The sequence below is a fragment of the Cygnus olor genome, chromosome 7 (genome assembly GCF_009769625.2).
Source record: "Cygnus olor isolate bCygOlo1 chromosome 7, bCygOlo1.pri.v2, whole genome shotgun sequence".
Classification (NCBI taxonomy): Eukaryota; Metazoa; Chordata; class Aves; order Anseriformes; family Anatidae; genus Cygnus; species Cygnus olor.
Window position 1 is genome coordinate 19180918 of NC_049175.1, and position 24044 is coordinate 19204961.

The following is a 24044-nucleotide window of genomic DNA, read 5'->3' on the forward strand; positions in this document are numbered from 1 at the left end:
ACACTCACTCTGGTGCCCCAACACACAGAACAGCTTTGGCAAATCTCACAAAACTCTGTCCCTCCGACTCCTGATCTATGGCTCTTTTCATTAGGCAGCTGCCAAATTCCCTGTTTTCCTCTGGAAACATCAAGATGGCATTTCAAGAAACTCAGGACAGCATTTCTTGTCCACCACTGGCCTCTCTCCTTTTCCATTTGAGTAAGCTTTTTACACCAAACCAGTGTCCTATGGTGCTAACATTGTAGCAGAGCACTACTCAGTTGGCTAACTTAACAGTTTGTACGCATTTCAAGATGCCTTCAAAAAGGTTAATTTAAAAGCCATTCCAGAAGCTTATTGCTCCACTCAAGAATTTAAAAATATATCAACCTAGTACAGAATTCCTACTGCTTGCTGGCTCAGGAAAAGTATTTTGGTAATGTAATAGCACACATAGAAGAGTATGTGAGTACATTAAAGTCAACCTTAGCTTATATAAATCCAAATATTAAAACTCACTTAAAGGCATACTTCATCTCTTATAAGTGCCTAAGACTGGATAGATTATTTAGTAATAAGGTAGAGGTGCTACCTCCCCCAACACTTCTTTCCCCTGAGATGGTAGAAGTCTAAACCATCTTCCCCTTCATCCCCCACCCCTAAAAGCCCAACCCTCTAAATACACACTTCTAAAGCCTTTAACATAAACTGTGAAAGAAATGTTTTTGCAAATTCCATTTCTCCAGCTTGGTAACAGTCTGAAAAATAGCTTGCTGACAGAAGAATCAGATCTTCATGGCTTAAAGGAATTTCCAGTTAGTTTGCTCTTCCACAAAAGAACGTGAGTTAGCACCAAACATATATCACTAGACTGTACGAGGTATTACTGCATGCTAGCTACATCGTAATTTTGTGTTCACTCATTCCTTTTCCCAGGTGATACAACACATTCTCTTTAGACAAGCTAGGCTTTTAATACAGCACACTTATGTTAAGAAAAGCATTATGGGCTTAAAGAAATAAGTATTTTAAAACACGAGATCAAAAGTCACCTAACTGGTGAGACACAAACAGCATTTCAGAACATATAACCTGGTCCTATCAAATGGTTTCTAGTCCAGAAAGGCACAAGATACTGAACTTATGAAAAATTATTCTGAGTTGGCCGTGTCTATTCCATACCTCTTCCTTCCAATCACTGTACTTCCAAGTGACCTTCAGCACCTGAAGTCATACCAGCAGAGAGCTACAGCTGAATAATTTGCACTGGCATTTTGGCATTTTTTCCCATAGCATTGACCATTTTTTAAGAGAGATTCCCAGGTGTCCACCTCCTTTATTCCTTCCATTCAAGTAAAACCACTCTTCAACCTAAAACACTTGTTGAAATGAAAAGGAATCCTATGAAAAAGGAATGAATAGAGTCTGCAAATTCTAATGGACCATCTGGTGTACATTAAAAGCTCACAGCCTTCTAAGCAAATTCAAAACAGAGAAATTTTAGGTGCAAACAACAACAAGCAAAGAAAGCTTCACCGTAAATTCCTGTATACCTTTAGCCACATTGTGCTATAGGGTAAATCTCGTAACTGTAACTCTAACCCTTCCTCTCTTTAGGGTCTTTGCCCCATAGTCATCAGCATGCTTTTAGGGTTCTGGCATTAAAGTGCTGGTGAAGCACAAAAAAAAACCAAGCAGTCAGCCTTGGCCATGGACAAAGTCTCCTTTTTAATGAGTCTTTCACACCTGCTCCTGGCAAAGCTGATGCCCTTACTGTTCCATTTTTGTTAGCAGAAAGAACGGGTGCACTGATTAAAGGAGTATGCTAGGGCAGCACTTACTGCTGTGCTTTCGTTTCTTTCAGTGGCAGGTAAGCACACTGCCTGACTTCAGCATCTCTCACCCTGCATCATAACCATTTCTCACCAGCGGCCCTGCATCCAGAGCTGCTCTTGCACAATTCACCCTCACTGACAGCACGTAGGGGAGGAACAGTTAAGCACACAGAGTGGACCTATAGAGACCAAGGCAAAATCTGTGATGCTGTTAGCATTACAACTGAAAGCAAAGTTTTGTCTCTGATTCATATTCAAACTACATGGTCTCAAAGCAGAGCCTTTGGGGCCTCTGGAGCGGGAGAATTCTCACATCAGTGTAGCTAGAAATAGATATTAAATCCAAAACACCGAATACAAGGAAGCAGCACAGCTTGTACAATTACCTTTCAATACAATGCATATACATTTGGTTACGACACAGCCCTTCCTCATGTCCTCATAGAGGCTCCCCCTTTTAACAGGGTATTCTTTTGATTTCATAGCTCTTTTCTTTATTATCTCACACACACCCTTCCCAAAGTTTTCACAAGTCAGACACCTCATGATTAAAACCAACCCCCAGAACTAACAACAGTATTTCATGAGCTCAGCATGATATACAGCATCTTTGGTACCAGGTGGGGACATGGATATCAATATCTTAAGTGGACTTCAGTGAGATGAGCAATGGTTTATAGATGCAGAACACGTTGCCTAATCCTGCAGTTGCAAATACATCTGCCTCCATTGGCTGAGATTCAAAGCCAGACTTTGAAAGAATGTGTATGCACTGGGCTGTGCACCTGCCAGAACAGAGATGGGAGACAAACTTCGAGAAAGTAAACAGCCTGCTAAAAGGAAGACTTCTATATTAAGTGACCTGAACTTTGTCTTCCTAATGGAAGAAGTCACATTCACTTCAATTACAGTGCCTGAAGAAAATTAGGAAAATTATGCTTATCAGAGCATGCTACACTAAACAGAACATAGTCTTGATCCCAGCTGCCTCACTGCTTTTGTTTTATAAAGTAGTATCTTGAGCAGAACCCACTGCCATAGGTACTGTAGAGATGCTGTGAGGCTTCAGAAAAAACTCCACTAAATTCAACACAAATTAACCACACATCAGTAAGTGTTCTCAGTGCTCACCATGTTGTGCTCCTTTTAAATTTTTATTGAAAATAAGAGGAAAAAGGTTGGTTCAAAATACAGCTTTGGTCACAAGGAGTACTTTTCTTCAAAATCTGCAATTTTACACCTGTTTAGACACATACTGCTAAAGTAATAAAGCCAAAGTCATTCCTAGTGTTGATAATATAAACACAGAGCTGAAGGGTTCTGTACTGGCATAACTCAGCTCTGTTAACGCAGTGCAACGTAAAATGGCATGATGTCCTCTACATAATAGAGCACACATCTAGGCATACCTTAGAAATGACAAGCTCATGCATGGCTTACAGAGAAGCTATACAAGAGTTAAGAAGGAGTTAAAACTGTTCCCAGAACAAATCAATAGACAGGTGAAATACAGCCATGCTGGTTAGTAACTAGGTCTCAAAAATTATAATAACTCTCCTCCAACCAAAGATGTTTAAACCAGATCAACAGGCTCCGTTCAAGTCACTCTAATCCAGTGGAACTAACTTCCACCATAGAGCATAAAGCTGTCAGAAAGGAAAAAAATACACCCAATGTCCTGCAATAACATCTAAATCCAATACTCAAGAATCTACAGGATTCTATCTGTTAGGAGAGCTTGCATCAACACACAACAAAAAAACAAAAGCAAAACCAACACCCACACATTCTGGACGTGCCAGAGATTCCACATCCATCCCTTGCTGAATAAATTTCTTTGAACAACAGGAATTGACAGAAAGAGACTGATTCTAATCATTTATTGATTTGAAAACACACAAGTTTCTTTAGTTTTCCAACTCCATTTTCCAGGGACACCTTGTAGTAATAAAATCACATACGTTTCGCTTTTATGTTGATTAACGTCAGCATCTCTCTTGACTGTCCCAGAGAAACTAAATTGTTTTGCTTATTTCACATTTTTATCATTTTTTTTGTGTTGCACTGGTCCTTCAGAAAGTACACAACCTGCATTGCCAGCATTTCAGGTGTCAGATGAACTTGCTTCCCTGCAGTAATTTGTATCTTTTTAAGTTTATGAAAAAGCATTAAGCCCAAGATGGACCTTTGTCATGACATGCTCTGACTTCCTGCATAACACAAGAGAATCTCATGAACAAGATCCAGTGTGGAATATATTTTGTGGGCAGCCATGTTAATAGGATCCTGCCCAAGTGTAAGGCTAAGCACAGGCATGAGTGTAGGATAAGTATCTGAAAATCATTAATAAGAAGCACATAAGTCACTTTGACACCCAAATCTTCCCCCACTCATCATACCTAATCACTATTTGGAAGTAACTGAAGTAGCATTCAAAGGCTAAAGAAAGCTTTTAGAACATAACATTAAGTTATTCTTACTTTATAGCATGGCAACTTATTTAACAAAGAATAAATCTTCAATGTTATGCCCTAAGCAATACATCTTTGCTGTATTTCCTCCTCCTCTCTATGAAGTTTAGATAGCCTGGTGCAAGCTGGTTCTCACTGATAGCACACTGGTTATCCCTAAAGCATTTCAGACAAACAACACTTCACGTTTTGCATGTGAATCCTCACAGCTGTTTGACAGCAGGCCAGCTGCTACTTCAAACTGGTATTAGTGCATCATTCACTAAGAAACAGTTTCATAAACATACCAGATAGCAGTTTACCAATTAGAATTTCTTTTGGATGCTGGAGCAGCACACTATCAGCTTTCTGTTCCTTCCCCCACACTTTTGTGTGGGCCATGTGAAAAGGAAGTGTGTTTTCTTTTTCTTACCTTTACACCCCAAATGACTTCCAGCTGGTATTTTCAAGTCAGCATATTATCCAGAGCAGTTAAGCTACCAGCACTAACAGGTACCTTAGTCACATCAGCAGTGCTGCCTAACAGGTTTGTCAGTACATAGTGTGTTCTCACTCTCTATTCTTTAGATAAGGGTTGGTGTGCATGTCAGAATTGCCTTCTGGGGAACAAATACTTCGGTTTCTTACTTACATGCTGTCCGGAGTTGGTTTAAAGACCACTCCTGCTTCTTGCCCTATTTTTAAGGAATGTAATGTGACTGATGCAGTCCCACAGTGTGGGGGGAAGATGTTTGTATATTCTGCATATCCTGAACCTGCTGCATACCACAGAAAATCAGATCCACAGCACCTCAAATCAGGTACGAAACCAGACTAAACCCACAGGTCATTAAATACTACAGATGTTACAGCAGTTCTGTGATGACAACAGCAGAAGTGAAGCAGGTACACAAGAAATTCAGTTTGTTCTTTGTCCATGAAATTTTACATTTAAGAAGAGATATTTTCTTTATTCCTGCTATTATACCAAACACAAAAGCAGCATGAATTCCACAAATAGATACACATGCATCTGCTGCCAGCTTCAGGATCCATAGAACATTTGAAAAAAAAAAGAAAAACCTCACAGAATCATCATCCATCACCCCAAAAATCAGCTATTTACTTCTAGTCTCAGAGCTAAAGAAAACACACTCAGCAGACATGCTGACCCTTTAAAAGCTCAAGTGCAGAAAGTCAAGAGGAATGCAGCCACCGGAATAACCTATGGAAAAAGGTGAACAAACCTAACTGCATCTCTAGCTAACACAACCAACAAAAGCCTACAGGTTAATGGGTCCTATGAACTACATTGCCATATATTATGCCTTATTTTACTTTACTTCATTATGCTAGTGTACTAGAGTATCTTTATCTGAGGCATCCCAAACATTGCATAAAATGTGTGGAGAACTCACCCACCCTTCTTACAAATGGGAACACAGCTGCTTCTGGCACAGAACATAGCTTAACCTCCCAAGAGCAGCATCAAAGCACACAAACTTCTAGACAGCATTGAAGACTTGATTTCTGACAAATTAGCAAGAAATATAGGGAAGGCACTATATAATTGATCCTGTTGACAGATTGATAATCATATCTTCATGGAACAAAGCTGTTCCTGCACAGAAATGCTAAAAAAAGTATCTCCGCTAACCACACATGCCTTAGGGCTTAATATATTATCCTTAAGGCAGAATATTCAGAGCTTACACTGGAACGTCTCAGAAGGAGGAATTCAAAATCTTACCTAATTTGCACTAAAAAGGCCAACCTGATGAGATTAAATGACGGCTTGTACATTCCAGCGACAACATGCCATCATCTCACAGAGCCACATTTCTACATCCAAAGGACAGCCCACACAAAATGCTGTGCAGACATATTTGACTTTCTTGAATAGAATGGGTTAAGGAAATCTGCTCAAGAACAGTGAGATTGTCTTAATTATCTCCACTAGCAGAAAAAGTTATTCATGAAACCCCTTAAGCCTCATTCTCCTTCCCCAGTAGGCCATACGCTGTTGGAATTGAAGTTGTAAAAACCAGCATCCTTGCTGAAAGCCAGCACTTGCATTCCAGATAGCTAGATGCTACTGATCAGAGATCAGACGCAGAGTTTCTCGTGGAGATGCAGATTCCAGGACAGCACAACACATGCTGTCATAGCCTATTTCCGGGACCTCTTTCAACTGCCCAGGGTCCCAGAGCACTGATGGATGTAGACAGCATAACAGAGTAGATCAAACACTTCTAAGGAAACAAAGGAAGAATCTTTTTTATTTCACAAAGCAGGGTTTTTGCTTGCCAAATGCAAACATAGGCCTTGGGCATTACATATGGCGCAGGAAAAAAAAACACAAAGCAAAAAAGCAATGTACAGGCTGCAGGTGCCTCCCAGTGCCCTTCAAGATGTTTTAAGTTGATAAAATAAGGTAAGTCAAAACATTCGTAACTATCAGAGAGCATCATAGCCCTGAGGTGGAAGAGGAGCCTCATAACGTCTCTGTAGAAAAGTCTGGATGCAGTCTGAAGACCTTAACTAGCAATGAGTCATTGCCTTAAGTAGGCAACAGTGTATTGGTCTAGTTACACAGATAGACCACTGGACCTAATACAACATTTCTGAAATCAATGAGGTTATATGAATTCAGAGGACAAGACTTCACTTTTTTCAGGCTCTTTTCAGAAATATGCATCAGTGACATGGTAAGTCAAGCTTTCAGGGAACGTATGGATCAGGCTATCAGTAAGAAGAGATGCCTTGCCTGTAGAAGATTTGAGTTGCTAGTGTCTAATGTCTGCATGAGTGAAGCCAGGGTCTCCATTAACTTTCCCAAATAATAGCTGCTGAACTCAAATCAATTTGTAAAGCAAACCTAAAAATACTGGCAGCCCCTTGGTGCTTCTATTGATGTTAAATTGTCAGTGTCTGAACAGGTCATGATTTTTTTTTTTCAGGCAGACAACAGAATTATAGTAGAATAGGAAAGAAGCTGCCCTGAAGAAGACAATTAGTATCTTTCAGACAAATCCCTTAGGTGCAATGCAGTGGGAGGTTTAATCAAACTCCTTCATGCCCACATTCAGGCAAAGGAGGCAAAATGCTGGTTCCTTAAAACTGTAAAAATCTGAAGATATATATTTTGAAAAATATGTTTATCATGTCCAGAATGGGGGGGGGGGGGGGGGGGGGATCCAAGAGAGATGCAACAAAATAGCCAGTATGTCCCAGGTCAGGATGTTAACCTAAAAGAGCCTAGGTTCAAGTGGCTTCCCCACACAGCCATTCCTATACAGAATGTGCTTTGCTCTTCTGTACACAGGAAATCAACCTAACATGCAACAGGCAAAAAACATGAACTTGAGTGTTTTCAAGGACTGTTGATTTTGGCACCTGTGAGTGCATCTCTAAGCTTGCAGTGGTATCTTGTGGATCCAAGCAGAGTAAGTTGCTCATAGTGGGACAAATGTGCAGAAATGTATGTCGTTTTGTATTCTATCTACAGGGCACAGCATTAGCCTCGCAGGTAATAGCATTGTTTGGGAACTCTTGCTTGTTGCTTTGCTTTTGAGGATACACCAAGGAACAATTAGGAGCGGCTAATTTCCTCTTACAGGATTAACTCACATTCAAACGATTCAGGACATAATGCCATAACCGTTTCCAAACACAAGGCAGAAAGTACCAGCACCATCTAGTGTTCAGGAGCAGAAGGAGCAAGCAGAACATATGCCAAAGTATCAGAAGTTTCTGAATTTTTTATTATGGAAGTACAGGTTGCACACTTCCAATGAGACCCAGGCTGCACTCATCTGGCATGTAAAAAGAGTCCCTGCAGCAAGTAAAAGCCAAGCAGGTGCATCTGGCCTTATCTTAGTGCTAAGACTACCATGAAGGACTTCAACCCAAGTTACAAGGAAAGTAGTAAAGAACAGTTTCCAGATTGTACAACAGCAAAAAAAGACATGCAGTTTTATTGCGCTAGGCATGCCTTTATAAAGGCAGTTCAGAGAAGACATCTTAGGTTTCTCCCTCCTTAATAAACAAAAGTCAAACATCGGCAATGGTAGCTCCCTGCAAAACCAACACCAATCAACCTTCTACAGGTCAATACAGTGACATAGATGCTCCCTGATGTCCGTAAGCTCTCATTTGCTAAGTGTTTCCACAATGCTCCTTTGAAATAATAGTCTCATTCTCTTCAGTAGGTCCCAAAATTACTTTCTTTGCCATTTCCCTAGTCAATATGCAGAGTGCTGAAGCCCAGAAGCCTAAATAAAACTCTCTAATATCAACATCACATATCCAGGCAGGCTGTCAGTTGTCAGCCATAGGCTTCAGTAGAAAAAATTAATTACCAGCAGCAAACTCAGTTTCCTGCTGTTAGAACTGCAATTTGCACTGAATAATATAGAATGATCTTTAACATCTGAATTTCTAATTACCCCTCCAGGTATTTTCATTACACACCATGCCAAAGGAAACTGAGATAAAAAGGCCACAGAAAAACTTAATTGGCGTTGATCACCTGGGACACAGAAGTGTACTGCAGAGCTCACCCTACTGGGGCAAGACAAAGAAGCTGCCACTCCAACTGCTTGGTAAGACACTACCAACGACCCTGGTGGACTCCTTGCACAACATGTAGGCAACGATAACTATCCCTGTAAGATTCCCATCTTCCAACTCTGCCTTTATTGAGCTCAGTCTTTAAAATTAATTGAAAATCATGCCACAACTCTGATTTCTAAAGCTTTGAAAATAACCTTCTAAATGTGAATCAAACGTAGGCAGTCATCTTTGCTCTGGCTAAGTCTGTAAAAAGCCTGAGACAACAGGTCTGAAAACTGAATTGCCTCATTAATGAGAGGGCTGGCAGCATTATTCAAAGGGAGCACAAAAAGCAACCCCAAAGTGCATTTTTCATCAAGCTTGGTTTGATCGACCAGACGTCTGATTGGTTTGAGAACTGTTTTTTCAGTCCTAACAGCTGAAATGAGGGATGTGGTAGGGTATGGAGAAGAAGCCAAGAGGAAAGGGGAAAAGCAAGATCTAGCCCTTGAGCAGTGGTTTCCAGTGAAATCAAATTACACTTACCACAACACTGCACAATACTCTTATTTTCACATACAGACCTGGCTAAAAGCTGTCACTATTAACCTCAGCAGACAGCACTATGGCAAGAAACAGAAGTAGCTGCTGTCAGGGACCAGGAGACATGGCAATGTGCACCATGATTTTAGGTCAGGAATTTTTCAGCAAGATTGCTTTCAATCACAACATACCGGTTTACAAAAAGCACAAAAGGACACATTTTCTTTCATCAAGAAGAAGGACTGAAGGGCTCTAGAAAGATTTCAGAGTCAAAAATGAAGTGAAACTACCCCTCATCCGGCTCATCCCTGGTAAGTTTCTTGTTCATGTTTCTATCTTTCCTTACTCACTCTTCGTGAAAAGATTGACTGAACCTGTTCTAGAGCAGAATAGTAGTATCTTCTTAGGTCATCAAGTTTTCTACAAAGAAAAGCTATTCTCCATTCAGTTGGTAATAATCCCAGCCCTACCTATTGGAAAACAGCACTTTTCACCTCCTATCTTCTGAACTTTTTTTTTTTTTAAACCACTCCCTTGACTCCAAAACTGTTATTATATCAGAAAATATCTTATTCTGCAGAGGAACTTGAGCATCTCCTCTCATAATGCTGCAGACATCAGAGAATTAAAACTAGGCATACTATTTGCCACAGAACATTAAAAGCATCAACTTCCTAAAAGATAAGACATCAGGAGCACTTAAGCCACCAATACTTCCCTAAGACATTCTCAAAGATCAATCCCCGTGTGTTTTACACACCACATTTCATCACTCTGATTACTATGGGCTGCAAAGCAACCATGAATTCACCTGGGGTTACCATGCATTTCAGAGTCAGCTGCTGTTTCTGTTACCAGATCTGGACTCCTCGCTCAGACAACATACAATGGCTATTTTCTTCCTGAAATATCAGCTGCTATGTGTGATGATCACCCCCAATTGATTAAAACTTTGCACCTGACCTCAGACCACCCTGATAATTTTATAGAAACATCCCTCCCCCAACCTCCAAAAGTGCCCTGGAACATGAGAGCGACTGGTGAAGTATCCACAGTTTACCCTACCATTCTCCTATGAATTCTACGAGTTGTGAGCGAAGAAATTATGAACAGCTTTAAAAGGATCTCAAAATGCACAGTCTCTCCATAAAAGACAATAGAAAACATCTCTGCCAAAGGAGGTATTTCAGGAAGTCCTGCCACCAGATATAACACTGGTTTGACTGTAGAACTGTTCTGCAGTCTCTCATGTCCCCACTTAACCCTTCTCCCAGCTGCACTATACGGCTTAGAAAAGAACTCAATGAAACATGAATAATACACAATGCCCATCATTAGTTCTTGTTACTCAGCAGAAAATCAATACAGGCTATCTTACAGTGCAGGACATGCTGTTAATCTAGTCCCTGCACTCTGAGGAAGCAACTCCAATAGCAGCCTTTACACAACCTGCAGCAGAGAAAAGGTGGTAAGATCCAAGCAACAGTTCTGGCAATGAGGATCCTGAAAGCCCTAGCTATCAAACGCTAAACAGGTTTTGGAGATAATTGGTACTATAGTACAAAGCTTGGGACGCTTCCTTGCCAGGAGATACAAGACAGATCTCAGCCTCTCTTTGCCAGCTAAGTTGATAACAGGACACTATGGAAACATTAGGAACACAGCACTGTTCTGAATTTTGTTAAAGCTCAGCAGCTCACAAGCAGAGTAAAGTCTCATACTTGTATTTACAGCTATAGAATGTGCTTGCATTCACAAGTTCCACAACTTTGTTAAAAAAGACTAAAAGATCCTGTCATCCTTATAGAAACTACGTAGTCCTAGTTTACACTGGGAGAACTGAGGCACAGTTAGGCAGCAATATGGTCATGGCTATACATACAACATGAGGGAAGATGGGAACTGATGGAAAATGTTATTGGTCCCGCAAGATCATTTGCAGTCCCCTTCCTATCTGGCATCCAACCACGAGCTGTGCACTACGTGGGTGTTCTGCAGGCTGGCAACCACACAGAGCACAGTCATTTCAGAATACGTGCAAAAAGGAAAAGGCATTTATGCCAAAACCAGCCCAGAATAAATGTACTGTGAAGAGAATAGGAAACTCTTCAGGTCACATTCTCCAGTGACGTCTGTGCCGAGTCACACTGAGTATTGACTGGTTATTTATAGCACTTTTCAATACTTCCTATCCTTGTAGCAAATAAGCTCCCTACAGACATGAATAGATTTAGCTCCACAAGGTAGGGAAAACATCTGAATTTTGCAGGCAGAACAGTGGTTCACTAAGAGCAAGTAGTTTTTCTTAGGAACACAGAGAAGGGCAATGTCAAAAAGGCAAGCTGAACACAGATGTCCTGGGACTCGCAACCACGCTGTGAAGCACTGCTTTTTTCCACCCCTTTGGATACCCTCTTTCAAGTAGCCACATGGCATTGTTTTTATCAACTCCACTGAAGCAACAGCCACTTGTGGTTCAGGACCATTCCTTTGTAGTCTACAGAAATAAAACCTGATGGGCTGGGCAAGAAGTGAAGAATGCCAATTTATCTAACTAGAACCAAAGGGCAAAATGCAAATCTGCAGGATACTCAACTGAGACAGCCAGTGAGTCAGTTAACTGTTTCTCTTTACTGCCATAATACATAGGATCATTCACAACCACAAAAACCCAAGTGCTTTCACAGCCCAGGTCCACAGTACTGCTACGATAGTATAGTGCACGATCTTTGTGAAATGGTGCATAAGATCTGTCACTTTTGAGCCGTGAATACCACTAAGAGACATTCCAAGTAATCAACACTGAGCCCAATGCACGCTGTTTGTGCAGCCCAGGCTATGAAGGCATGGAACAGTATATGAAAAAGGGAGCATAAACAGATAACGTGCAGCGATAAGGAAGAGAAAAAAAAATAAAAATCTCTTCTCCCCAAGCAGCTTCTCGTGTGTCAAACAGAATGCTCTGACAGTTATTGCAAAACCCTGCCTGCTGGTGTAATTCAAAGCCTTTCAGTACCACCCATTCTTCTTCCATTGACTGATACTGTGTTAAAAAGAGCGTATAACATGGGCATTTTAAGTCCACCCTGATCAGGTGACAAGACGAGACACCCTAACATGCAAGTAAATGTACACCTGCCTCCTCAACAGCAGCATTCAAATATGGGGACAAGTGTCCCCTGCATTGCCTATTCTGTTTGAAAGTAATTACGTTGAACTGCCTTTTTTTTTTTAAATAAAAATAAAAATCTGCTCCATCAACAGCACCAACACCATGGGGAGACAGACAACATTAAGAAGCACAGAAGCTAGTCCACGCAAGAGAAAACGGACATGAAGTGAAAGCATGACTGAATCAGTGCACTCAATTTTTAGCCCAGTCAACTCCATCTCCCACCTTACTTTCAGCAACTCAGTCTTCAGATATTGGTAGACAGCTGTGGAGAGACTTGCCTGGGCTTGTCTTTGCCACTCCTCTTGTCTAACACTGCTAGCAGTGCAGCAGCTTTCTCTTCTGCAGATCTTACCACCTGAAGCTACCCCCCAAAATTTGTTGCCTTCAAGTCTATGCACAGGAACAATCCTCACCCAGACACAATCGGACCTGAATAAAGTGAGCACAATTGCTTCTAGGCTGCAACAAGGAACTCAGAACATACTCCGGAGCTAGGAAACGTTTACACAGGAGACAAAATAATTTGAAAAGCTTTGTATACTTTTTGTCCAAAAAAATGGTCTCTCTCTCAACACTCCTATTACCAGTTTGTGAAAGAGCAGTAGAATACATAAAAAAGAAATTACATCCAAATACCGCATACCTCTTTTCCATAAGTTCTGTGCTGTGTATTAGCTCCTACCACAAAATATAACAATCAGAAAAACACAACAAATTGAGACCACACAGCACTCCGGGCAAGGTGTGCCCCTGAAAAATCAAGGGGCACAATGTATCTCAACTACTATTTTCGTGAGGTATCACAGCAGCAGTTGCAACCAAAACAAAGATTACCACAGTAAAGAAGTCTGTCAAGTCCTATTTCACAAATTGGTCTAGACAATTTCACTAGTGCGTCAGAATACTTAGAATTCAAGTGAGCCACGCAGCTCACTGATGTTAAGTACAAAAGAGAAGGAAATGTTGGCCTACCTGGGGCAATTTCAAAAAGATGCTTTCCTGGTTCATCAGGATTAGGTGGCAGCTCGTTCACGTGATTGCCTTGCAGTAGAATGAGACCCTGTAAGGGACACAAACACCAGTGAAATTGGAAGATGCATGAAGAGGGTAAAGAAAAAATAAACATAATATTGCAAACTTAAGCCCCCCCTCTTTCACTAAGTCCTTCGTTTTTCCAACCCCACCCCTCCTGAGCAAGAAAAATACTTGAGCTGGTCATGCACTTGCCTCACCCGCCCCTTCTCTCACACTGGACACTTGTGGTCAAACGATCTTTCCTCTGTAGTAGCACTACTCTATGCTTGCACAGGTGAATTCTACTTGATTTCCTTAATTAATTATCCCTTATGAAAATTTTCTCATATCACATCTATTTTTCCTTCACCTTTTAATTTCTCACTTAACTGAGTTTCAAAACTGAGTTTTAATTAACTCAGAGTGCAGCCTGCAAGCTATATCATCAGCTGTCTTGCATAAGAGGATGCTAACTTAACTTTGACGTTCATCTCAGCTTCCATGAGTTAACTAAAAAAAGCCATAAACTGAGGTAAATTTCAGTCTTTAGTTTGTACCTCTGCCTCTCACATACAAGAAACTCATTTGACTCACTGGAATTTTTCTAAACCTCGAGGAGTTTGGATGTAAGCAAAACCTGCGCTCTAGGCCCATCCTCTGGAAAGTACTTCCAGTTCATAAGTATATAACATAGCAATGATCTTCAGATCAGCTTCACATTTCAGTCTGCATATTTCAGTGAATTATCACTTACACTGTAACCATTTTTTAGGGGACAACAAGTTTCTCTAAAGGGTAACAGAGAACCAGCTTACAGTTGTCGAATCTGTCTGACACTATAAAGCACTCTAAATAACCAGAATGTAGAAGACAAAAAACAATTCATAGTCGCAGGAAGGGCGTATCAGTTCTGACAGCTGCTGTCACTAGTAGAAAGACATTACTAAATTTAAACACATAGATGTGTCCTTGCCCAGCAGTCCTCAGACAGCATTAATTTACTTCCCAAGCAAGATGGCTAATGGTGGATTAAATCAGTTTAATTCCCCAAGGTCTAACTTGATATATGCCAAAGCATGCCCCAGAAATAAACCTCAGTCGTGACTAAGTTATTCCTCCCTCCCTGAGGCTTTGATAGCCATCCCTGAGATGGCTGGACAGCTCAAGGGATGGGCAAAAGGTTTTATTGCTTCCAGTAAGCTGGAAGTTCAGATCTGGTTTTTGATAATAGCATTACCTTATGCTCTTTTCCATAGGAAAAAAGTTTAAGGAGCTAGCATGCTTGAGCTTCGTCAAGCATGGGTCTAGGGTCCAGAGGGGAAGACGTATGAGGAGTGGCTGAGGGCCCTTGGTTTGTTCAGCCCAGAGCAGAGCAGGCTGAGGGGAGGCCTCATGGCAGCCTGCGGAGGGGCAGGCGCTGAGCTCTGCTCTCTGGGGACAGCGACAGGACTCAAGGGAACGGCATGGAGCTGGGACGGGGGGTGGGGGGGGGGGGGGGGAGTCAGGCTGAGTGTTAGGAAAAGGTTCTGCACCCAGAGGGTGGTCAGGCACTGGGTCAGACTCCCCAGGGCAGCAGTCACAGCACCAAGCCTGCTGGAGCTCAAGAAGCACTTGGACAATGCTCTCAGACACGTGGTCTGAGTTTTGGGTGTTCCTGTGTGGAGCCAGGAGCTGGATGCTGTGATCCTTATGGGTCCCTTCCAACTTGGGATATTCTATGATTCTAATTTCTTACGATTTAGGTTGTCTTTACTGAAGTTGTATGTGCATATCTGGTTTTAATAGCTCCTGTGAAGAGGGGAAGAAATGGGAGTACTGTCTGTTCTTTCATTACATAGCTTCGTAGTCTAAAAACGTTTTGAGTGACCAGCCCTTCTAGTCTTTGCTGTGCAATCAGCAAAAAGGCCTGCAAAGTAAATTATGAATAGAAAGATAAAATTGGTAACTACTTTTGCCTATGTTCAAGCAGTGCCACTGATTGCTCGGTTGCTGGCCTTCTGAGGTAATTGTAAGCACTGCATTTCATGAATATCCAAGAACACCATAAATAAAACAGCAATTCTCTGGAGCTGTGTAAGGTTCATACTGTTTCACAGATTTCAAGGGCAGAAGAGGTTAGTAGGGTGTCTAGCCTCAGCTATACCATTACACATACAACTACAGCTTTGCTCCTTTGTCTTGCAAAATTCACCCTAGATTGGAAAGAGAAAACAGGCAGCAACTAGGTGGCTTTTATTGACAAGAAGTGCTCAGAAGACTTGTGGATAATCTGAGAGGACAGATGTACAGGAACATGCAGACACCTTAGAGATGAGGAAGCATCAAAATGCCCAGCTACCAGGAGGTGTTCGTGTTACCTAACAGCTAGTTAATTCCTGTTACCAAAGTCAGTGGCATTCTCCATTTATCCAGCGAAATTAATAAAAATATTCACCAAGTTTTTGTGATAAACCCCCTATGTATTAAACATGCAGCTGCCCTCCTCACATCCCCTTTCGGGTGTGCCACTATCAAATCTTTTACAGGCAGATCACATGGTTGTAATTTCTATTCAGTGACGATGTGAGGCTCTAATGTTCTAGCAGGGCCTGCAGATACTGCTGCAGAATGGAGTGTCAGGGCTCAGTTCCTGTCCCCTACATAGCGTAAAGGTTAGACTGTAGAAGGGCACAGTGTTGGAAGGTGCCCAAGTTCATACTGAGTAGTTTATCTAGAATAGCTGTGAGATAAAATGAAGAGAAAGCAACAAGTCAACAGAACAGAATCTTTCAGCAACTTCCTGCCCAATCCTGTTGTCCTACATTTTTATTTTGAGGTTCACTTAAATTAGAAGATACGATGAAGACACTCCAAAAAGAACATGAAAACACTGAAAAGGCAACATGAGTAGAATGCTGGTGCATCACAAATTATTCCAAATTGGGGCAGGAAATGATCTTCAGCTTTGGAGCCCAGCAGCCAGAACATGCTGTAGAAAATTCTGCTGCTTTCTGGCATGCACAGTTCAGTCCCACTGCATATGCACAAAAGCTTTTTATCATACCAAATCAGTACTGGAAAAAGATCACTGAATTAGATGCAGAGTAGCTTCCCCCCCCGCAAACTGGGGGTGGGCACATGCCACCTCCTGCCCTGCGAGTAGAAGCAAACCTAAGGCTATTTTACAGACCACACATATTAGCAGAGTTATCAGGAACATCAAAAGCTCTTTGCAGGTCAGTCCTTCCTTCCTTCCCCCTTTACTCATGAGAGCACCTAAGAAAATATTTTATAGTAGCAATAGCTGCAAGTTCACACTAGCTTTCAGCACAGAAGTCAGTCTGATGGAGTGGATTGTGCAGCTGCAACTATGTTTTACAGCACAAAAGTGCACACACTTTCAACAGTACGTGATGCACCAAAATTGCTAAGTAATTCCTCTTCACTTCAGGGAGTCCATGGCATTCTCCTGACATCAAATCACAGCTCCATCTTTTTAGCATTGTTTTCAAGAGAAGAGTGTCTATAAGTCCCCCTAAGGACCTGTAGGCACATGTTTTCATAAAAATAGGCAATACTACATCCATAAACAAGATGACGTTGTTTAAGGTTTCTATCTTGAAGTGTTATAGCATAAATCTCATTTCACCTTGTCAGATAAGCAATAAGAATGTGACCCTCTTCCAGATCACATATAAATAATCAAGCAGGCAGAAGATCAATGGGAATTTCAGTTAAGATAGTTTTAGCTTTTGCACAAGCTCACAGGCCTGATTAATATTAATCAATTAAAACCTCCACATGGTCTGTAACGAAGTTTTCTCAGGGACACAATGTCTTCCTAAGTCATGTGGGCATGCCTGCATCATTGTCCTTTCATTCCCCAGAAGCAGGTCAGATGCAAATCCTAATTTTACAACTGTTACAAGAGTTGTAAGGACATGGTCCTGCAACATGCTATTCAAAATTGCATTCCCCAATAATAAATGTATGGTAACATTTACGCTGGATGAAGAAAAAAGTTCTTATCCCCAGTAGTTTTCTCCCAGACAGATGGAGTTCACATCCGTGCAACGACTGATATGAACAGCTTGGTGCACTATAAGTGACGGATAACCAAAGCACTGTTTCTGCAGAACTTTCAGAAGACTTAAAAAAAAAAAAAAAACTAATGATACCATATCTATTAAATAATGTGTTTTAGTAGCCACAACTTGCTCAATGTTACATAGAAGCAGAACAGATTCTCCAGGACAGAGCTTAACTAGCAAAGTAAACTATTACAAGTAGCAGCACAGCAATATCACATTCTGCTAGCAGCCTATTAAAAAGGAAACTGAGAAGGTGGTCTGCCACTCAGCAACAAGTAAAAGCCTGGACCAGGGAACTTAAGGCTTCTACAGGATATTTCACCACAGAAGCATTAAGTTCTTGGGCTTCAGCAAAGAGGTTAGCATCACATCCTTAAAAATAACAGGTGGGAATTCAGCTTTACATTGCCCCAAGCTTCTCCTTTCAAAGGGTTACTCCTCAGGGGAGCCTTACAGAAGTTCCTGTCACCCAGGGTTAATGGCTTTTTAGCACCCTTGTTGAGTGCAGCTGGCTCTTTTCCCTCCTCCTAAAGCATCATAATCTTGACACAATTTCCACTCCTGGGACAATGACAGTAACAAATTAAGGTTTCAATGAGTCACAGGTTCTTCAGCTTTGTCCCCTCAAGAAATTCTAGTTCTGCCATCCAGGCAGGATCTACTTCAGCAGGAGAATCAGGCACTTGCTTCTTCTAAGTACCGGCACTGCAAAACCTACTCGGACAAGTCAGGGCAGTGCTGTCTTTTTCTGTCTACAACATACCTGGCTCCGGTTCCCAAATCCCATCTGTTATGCATACAAACCCCAAGGACCACAGAGACAAGTGGCAGATGCCAGATTCAATTATGAGGGCATTGGCTGCCTGTAAAATCCTGAAGTTTACAGTCTTGAACAGTAGAACAAAGCAGAAACTGGCCCACTACAATAGCCCCATGAAGAGCTGCAGATAATTTCCACATCTAAGCAAGTGAGGGACAGTGTGAAGAGGAGGCCAGAAGGCATGTGCAGGGGGCAACTGATAAGCAGACTAAGGGTCACAGTTTTACCAGGGGTGTTAAATTTTCGTCATTAAAATCAAATTATCTTGAAGGCAAGAAGTGAGGAATGCAGAAACCTCCATTGCAGCTAAGTACCCGACTTGAAGTCTACAAAGATTGCCAGTATTTACAGGGTCCTGAGCAACAACAGATTATATTAAGTTCAAGTCTCTCCAGCCTTTACAAAGCAGTCTTTCCATAATGATGGATCAAATTACTGAGCAGGTAGATGCAAAAATGCAAGATGCTGCCAACATCCTCATCCATCTGCCATGGACGTTTCAGGCTCACAGGGGAAAAAACATTTCAGTGCTCAGTATACAATGAAATTTATGTGTAACAGTTTAGCATGCAGCTGTAGCAAGCGGTTTAATAATAGGCTATAATGTGTGTGTGGATGGCAATGGTACTACACAGGCTGTCTGTCACTCTATAATGCCTGTACTGACTTATCAGGAGGCAGCAGTACAGGGACATTGTCTGGCTTATTCGGTTACATTCCCTCTGTTCAATGACTCTGGTTAGAGGCCTGGCAGTCAAAACAATGACTACATGAAATATGCTGCCTAATATGCTACTTCAACTAGGAAAGCACTTAGCTCAAATGCTGCAAGGATCTTTTACATACATACTGAAGAACTTGAATAAGAAATTCATCTCAGCTGGAAGCTTTATCCCTGCCTGTAGTGCAAAGCATGTACCCACTAGCTCTGTAAATATAGATGGGTAAGAAGCTGAAAATCATCCTGAGTTTAGTAGTGTTTCCAGATTGACAATTAAGCATCTTCAGCACTGCGTTTAACGTAGGAGTGCATTCCCTCACTATTACAATTAAATGTGGTTCTCTAAAACAGAAAAGAAATGGATGTTAGACTAGCAACACACAAAAAAGCATGTGAAGCAGCAAGAAGTTAGTGAAGTACTAACTAATGGAATTCTTGAAGATAGACACACTCAGGCAATGCTCAGTGCATTAAACAATGATAAGAGTATTCCCAATCAATAAGTTGCAAGCTAAACATGCTGTGTACACATGCAAATATTGCATAGTGACTATTACGCTGTATCATCGAGGTACCCTACTGCTACTCACCACAGAGTTAATTAGAATTTAAGTCTTCTTTTGCAAGAATAAACATTTTTTTGCACATATCTGCTGTCCTATGATACAGCTGACCTAAACATTTTAAGTAGCCCTGCTCTGGTTTGACTTATTCAATTATCATTTAGTAGTGGTTATTAATTCTCCTAACAGCTAGGTGATCTCTTCTCTTTGCAAGCTCTTAAACATCATACTCCCTTTCTCTAGCTACCCTACTGCTTTCTTTTTTCTTTCTAAAGTCTACTTTGGGACATCTCTACCACACTGTCCAATACGTATTGTACTGTAGAACTTAAATGTCCACAAGGACATTCCCCCACCACCACCCTCACCTATGGGTTATGTGTTCCACTTATGTGTAACAAATAATAAATTTGTCAAGTACTATCAGAGAATTCGAAAATTCTTGCAACTTCCAGATATACTGTAAATTTTATAGAAGATTAAATCCCAATATTATCATCTTATGGTTGTTGAACACATCACAGAAGAGCAGCAGGAAAAGAACGCCACAGTTCTCCCTCCACACTCCTGAAGCATCGGATTGTATACCTCCTTATTCTAGATCATGCAGGCCAGTTCAGACACATCCAGTCTCTGTAGGTCATGTCATTAGGACACTCATTTGTAGCACGTCTCTACTTGTACCATCCAACTTAATACTGTAAAAGCAACTGTTTTAAATGATTTATTTTTAAGAACTTCTTTTATACTCTTATACTGATATTTATTAGTCTTATACCCACTATATACCATCTTACACCACATACCACCAAGAAGTTTAGTCTCCAGTAATGATACAGTGAGGTCCTGAAAGCTTTTCCTATTCCATGGTCAAAGGAGGCTTTCTTTCTTGCCTGAGATCATTTCTTTCTTTGAGCTCTGAGACAGTAACTCAGCCAGAGACAGGAAATCCCTGGGACAACTCAAAAATCTTTCTGAAAAGCACAATATTCATTCAGGAAAATGAAACTGATTGCACCAGCCAATACTTCAAATCAAGGCACCCTGAGCAGAGACCCAGCAAGGCTTTTACATTGGTGCAGCAGATGAAAGCCTCAGCTATAGTTCCTTTGTAATACATACTGCACAAGCAACCAAAAAACAAAGAAGGATTTAGACCAAGACCAGCAAAGAAACCATACCCTCTCCTTCCTATCAGCTCACAAAAGAGAAATTTAAGCATGCAGCCACTCTAACATCTGCTTGATAAGAAGAAAAAAAAACAGTGATTTCAGCAAATAATATCTTAACATGTTAGTGAAGTCCTTTCCCCTGCACTTAATCAAAGTGAGTACTGAGCACAAATATTTCTTAGAGATCTTTATAGCAGCTTCAAGTGTTAAATTGTTTAGCAATCTTCAACAACATTCACTGAAGTCTATACAAATCTTACTGTAGATCAATAAAAACAATACACTACCTCTGCTGCTATATCCTGGGCATCTTTACCCAACAAAATTCTTCACAGGGGCAACACTTCTGTTCTACATGAAGTTTGTCAGTTTCTTCTGATTCTCTGAGCTTCAGAGAAAAGTAAATGCAACCCACCTCTAAAACATGTATTCCGCTTTCTTGTTGCGCTACTAGTATATCAGAACAGCAATAGCAACATGCTGCAACATCATTTAGGAAAAACAGCTGTCATTTCTTATGTCTGCAGAGTACCCAGTAGCACAGAATTCATTGCTTTCTGCATTCTACCGTGGTGCAAAAACAAAATGACAGGCCTTCTTAGGTCCTTCTCAGAAATTACTCGTTTTCCCTTTGTGTCTAACGGAGAAGTTAATCCAGTACATCTGGTCTCAAACTCTGACACTTGGGTAGACCTAGATACAGAACCAATAACCATAACTATAAATAAGAGCCATTCTTTAAAAATCAGTTGTTTTGCAGAGGAAGACTCCTTCAAGTAAAGTTTCCCCATCAACTCCCTGTGTGCTATCTTCCAAAGGAGCACAGAATAATTTCTAGGACATTTGACTAGTGATCAACAAACCTATTCCTCTTAAGGTATTTTCAGGATGTTTATTTGATACAAGAGGAGTCAAGCAAGGATCAATCATTGTCACACTGCCACGCACGGTTTACTCTGCCTTGCAGGTGACAGTTAACCTTCTCCTGCATTAGTCCAAGAGCTGCAGAGATTTGTAAGAGAGAAATACTCTGTTTTAAACTGCTGTGAACTGAACCAGGGAGAGCCCAAACCACTTTACATGCAGCTGTGATCTTAACCTGGGAGGGGCCTTCAGAAATATCAGAGACTTATGTAAACACACATGTACATACAAACACACCCACACTCCTGTGCTGCAGAAAATCAGTCCTGTGTTTTAGTAGAAACAGCATCATGTAGAAAAGCTTTTAACATGAGTGATTTGTTAGCAGCTGCTTGTACAACATAAGGATAGAGATTTTAAGTCATTTTAGGGTATAATAGTCATCTGTCCAGACTAAGGCTTTCACATACACAGAACTGTGAAAGAAGACTAGAGACTGCTGTCAAGAGCTTCATGGGAGTTCAGAGATAAGCCAGACTGTCTGACATCTGTAGGAAGATAAGGATCCTTGCAGAAGTCTCCCAATCAGCAGGACATATAAGAAACTATGCAAGACATCCACCATTTCTAGAAGTGAAGTACAAAAACCATACAGCACTAATGAAGAGTTTTAGCAAGCTGGGGAGGCTGGGCTTAGGAGCTCTGAACCATACTCAAATATCTAAGGAGATACAGGTCCTATTCTGCAAGAGTTATCTTATGCTTGCATACCCTTGCCTGTCAAGTCATTAGCCAACAAGGCTAAAAATCCAGAAACAGCTCACAAAGCTATGCAGACAAAAAGGAAAATGGTGCAGGAGTGAGCAAAACCAGGAGATCATGATGGGAGAGAGAAGGAAGAACATGAAAAGCACGTGGCTGCCAGACATACCACTGAGATATCCAATTGGCCCACAACAGGAACAGTACAAGCTGTGTCATGATCCAGTGGAGGAACCCAAAAGGGAGAGGACCAACATGAGCCTCTACATATCTTCAGTCCTTGAGTTCTGCAGACAGTATGCCACAAGGTCACTGGATTGTGGTACTTCTGAGCCAGCAAAATTGGAGAAACAGAAGCCTGCCTCCCATGGCCTCCTCCCCCTAGGAGGAGGTCAAATTGTTCCCCAGCTTGCTAAATTAATTTTTGCTGACAGATACTCACTCCTTCCAGACACAGCACAAATCCTTGCCTAAATTTCTTCCCCTCAAAATTTGCATAGAACAGCAATAACTCCCAGGTGTATATAAAACATGCTAAAACACATTACAGCCCACTCCCAAGTCCTGCATGCTGGCGTACAAAACCCATATACTCTACCCACACAGGCTAGCCCTAAGCAGCTGGCTCACCTCTCTCTGCTTAACAATGGATTACTTGGGAGATAATGAGGCCCAGCTGACTAAGCAAGGCTCTTCACTCTTGCCTCAGCAACCTGGAACACCATAGCTCTTGATGTCAAACTCCAGCCTCACAGATGACCATACGAAGATTTGGAGGTCAGTCTAGGACAATGAAACACTGTTTTCACGTCAGTGCTTTTTCAACAGAGAACTGGTTTAGGTGAATTGAAAGCAGAAAAGACTGAACAGGTTAAATGTCTGCTCACAAAGTACGCTTTTTTCCCCTCACAGATTGTTGTGGTGCAGCATTTGCATTCATGGGCTTGCCAGAAGATACAACCCTAAAAAGCGGAATTTGAAACATTTCTCGTGTTGAGAGGACTGTGACAATGCAAATAGTGTAGATTAGTGAACATTGTGCCATTAAACTGGCATACTTTGCAATTTTCTGAGTAAGGTTGCAAAGCAGCTGATTCTAGCTCATCTTTCCCCTGCAGGTCTACAGCAACCTGAGAGGCAAGGCAGCACCTTTAGGAAAGCAGACTGTACGTTCCAACTCAGAAGACTGTGCAAAGCCTCCTGGAAAGGAACATTCCCCCCCTTCAATACAATCTCTCGTTGTACCCAACATTTCCTTCACATTTACAGTTCCTATAGATTTTCAAAGTTTACAAAGACTCCCAAAGCATTATCAGACAAAATAATAGTCAGGTCTTGGTAAAAGCCTATCCTCCAAAAGCCTTCTTCTTGGGCTAGTGCATTTTGCCTGAAAAGAGAATGGTCAATCATAAAATTGCTTTCACTGAGACCTGTGTTTGGACCATTAGCACAGACAAGTGCAAAAACTGTTTTGAATGGTCTTCATAGTGCACCTTTCAGCTCCCAAATCTAACCTTAA

General features: G+C 41.3%; 1 protein-coding gene across 6 annotated transcripts in view; it reads right to left on the minus strand.

Moving 5' to 3' along the window:
• Positions 1-24044, minus strand: part of ARHGAP22 (Rho GTPase activating protein 22) — a 146653-nt gene that overhangs the window by 103313 nt on the left and 19296 nt on the right. For all 6 annotated transcript variants that reach the window (XR_005821442.1, XM_040563237.1, XM_040563238.1 and 3 more), the window contains exon 3: positions 13512-13599. Coding sequence is in view for 5 of the 6 variants with exons in the window: in XM_040563237.1 (XP_040419171.1) it covers positions 13512-13599 (88 nt within the window). In the remaining variant the exon portion in view is untranslated. The remainder of the gene's footprint in view (positions 1-13511; positions 13600-24044) is intronic.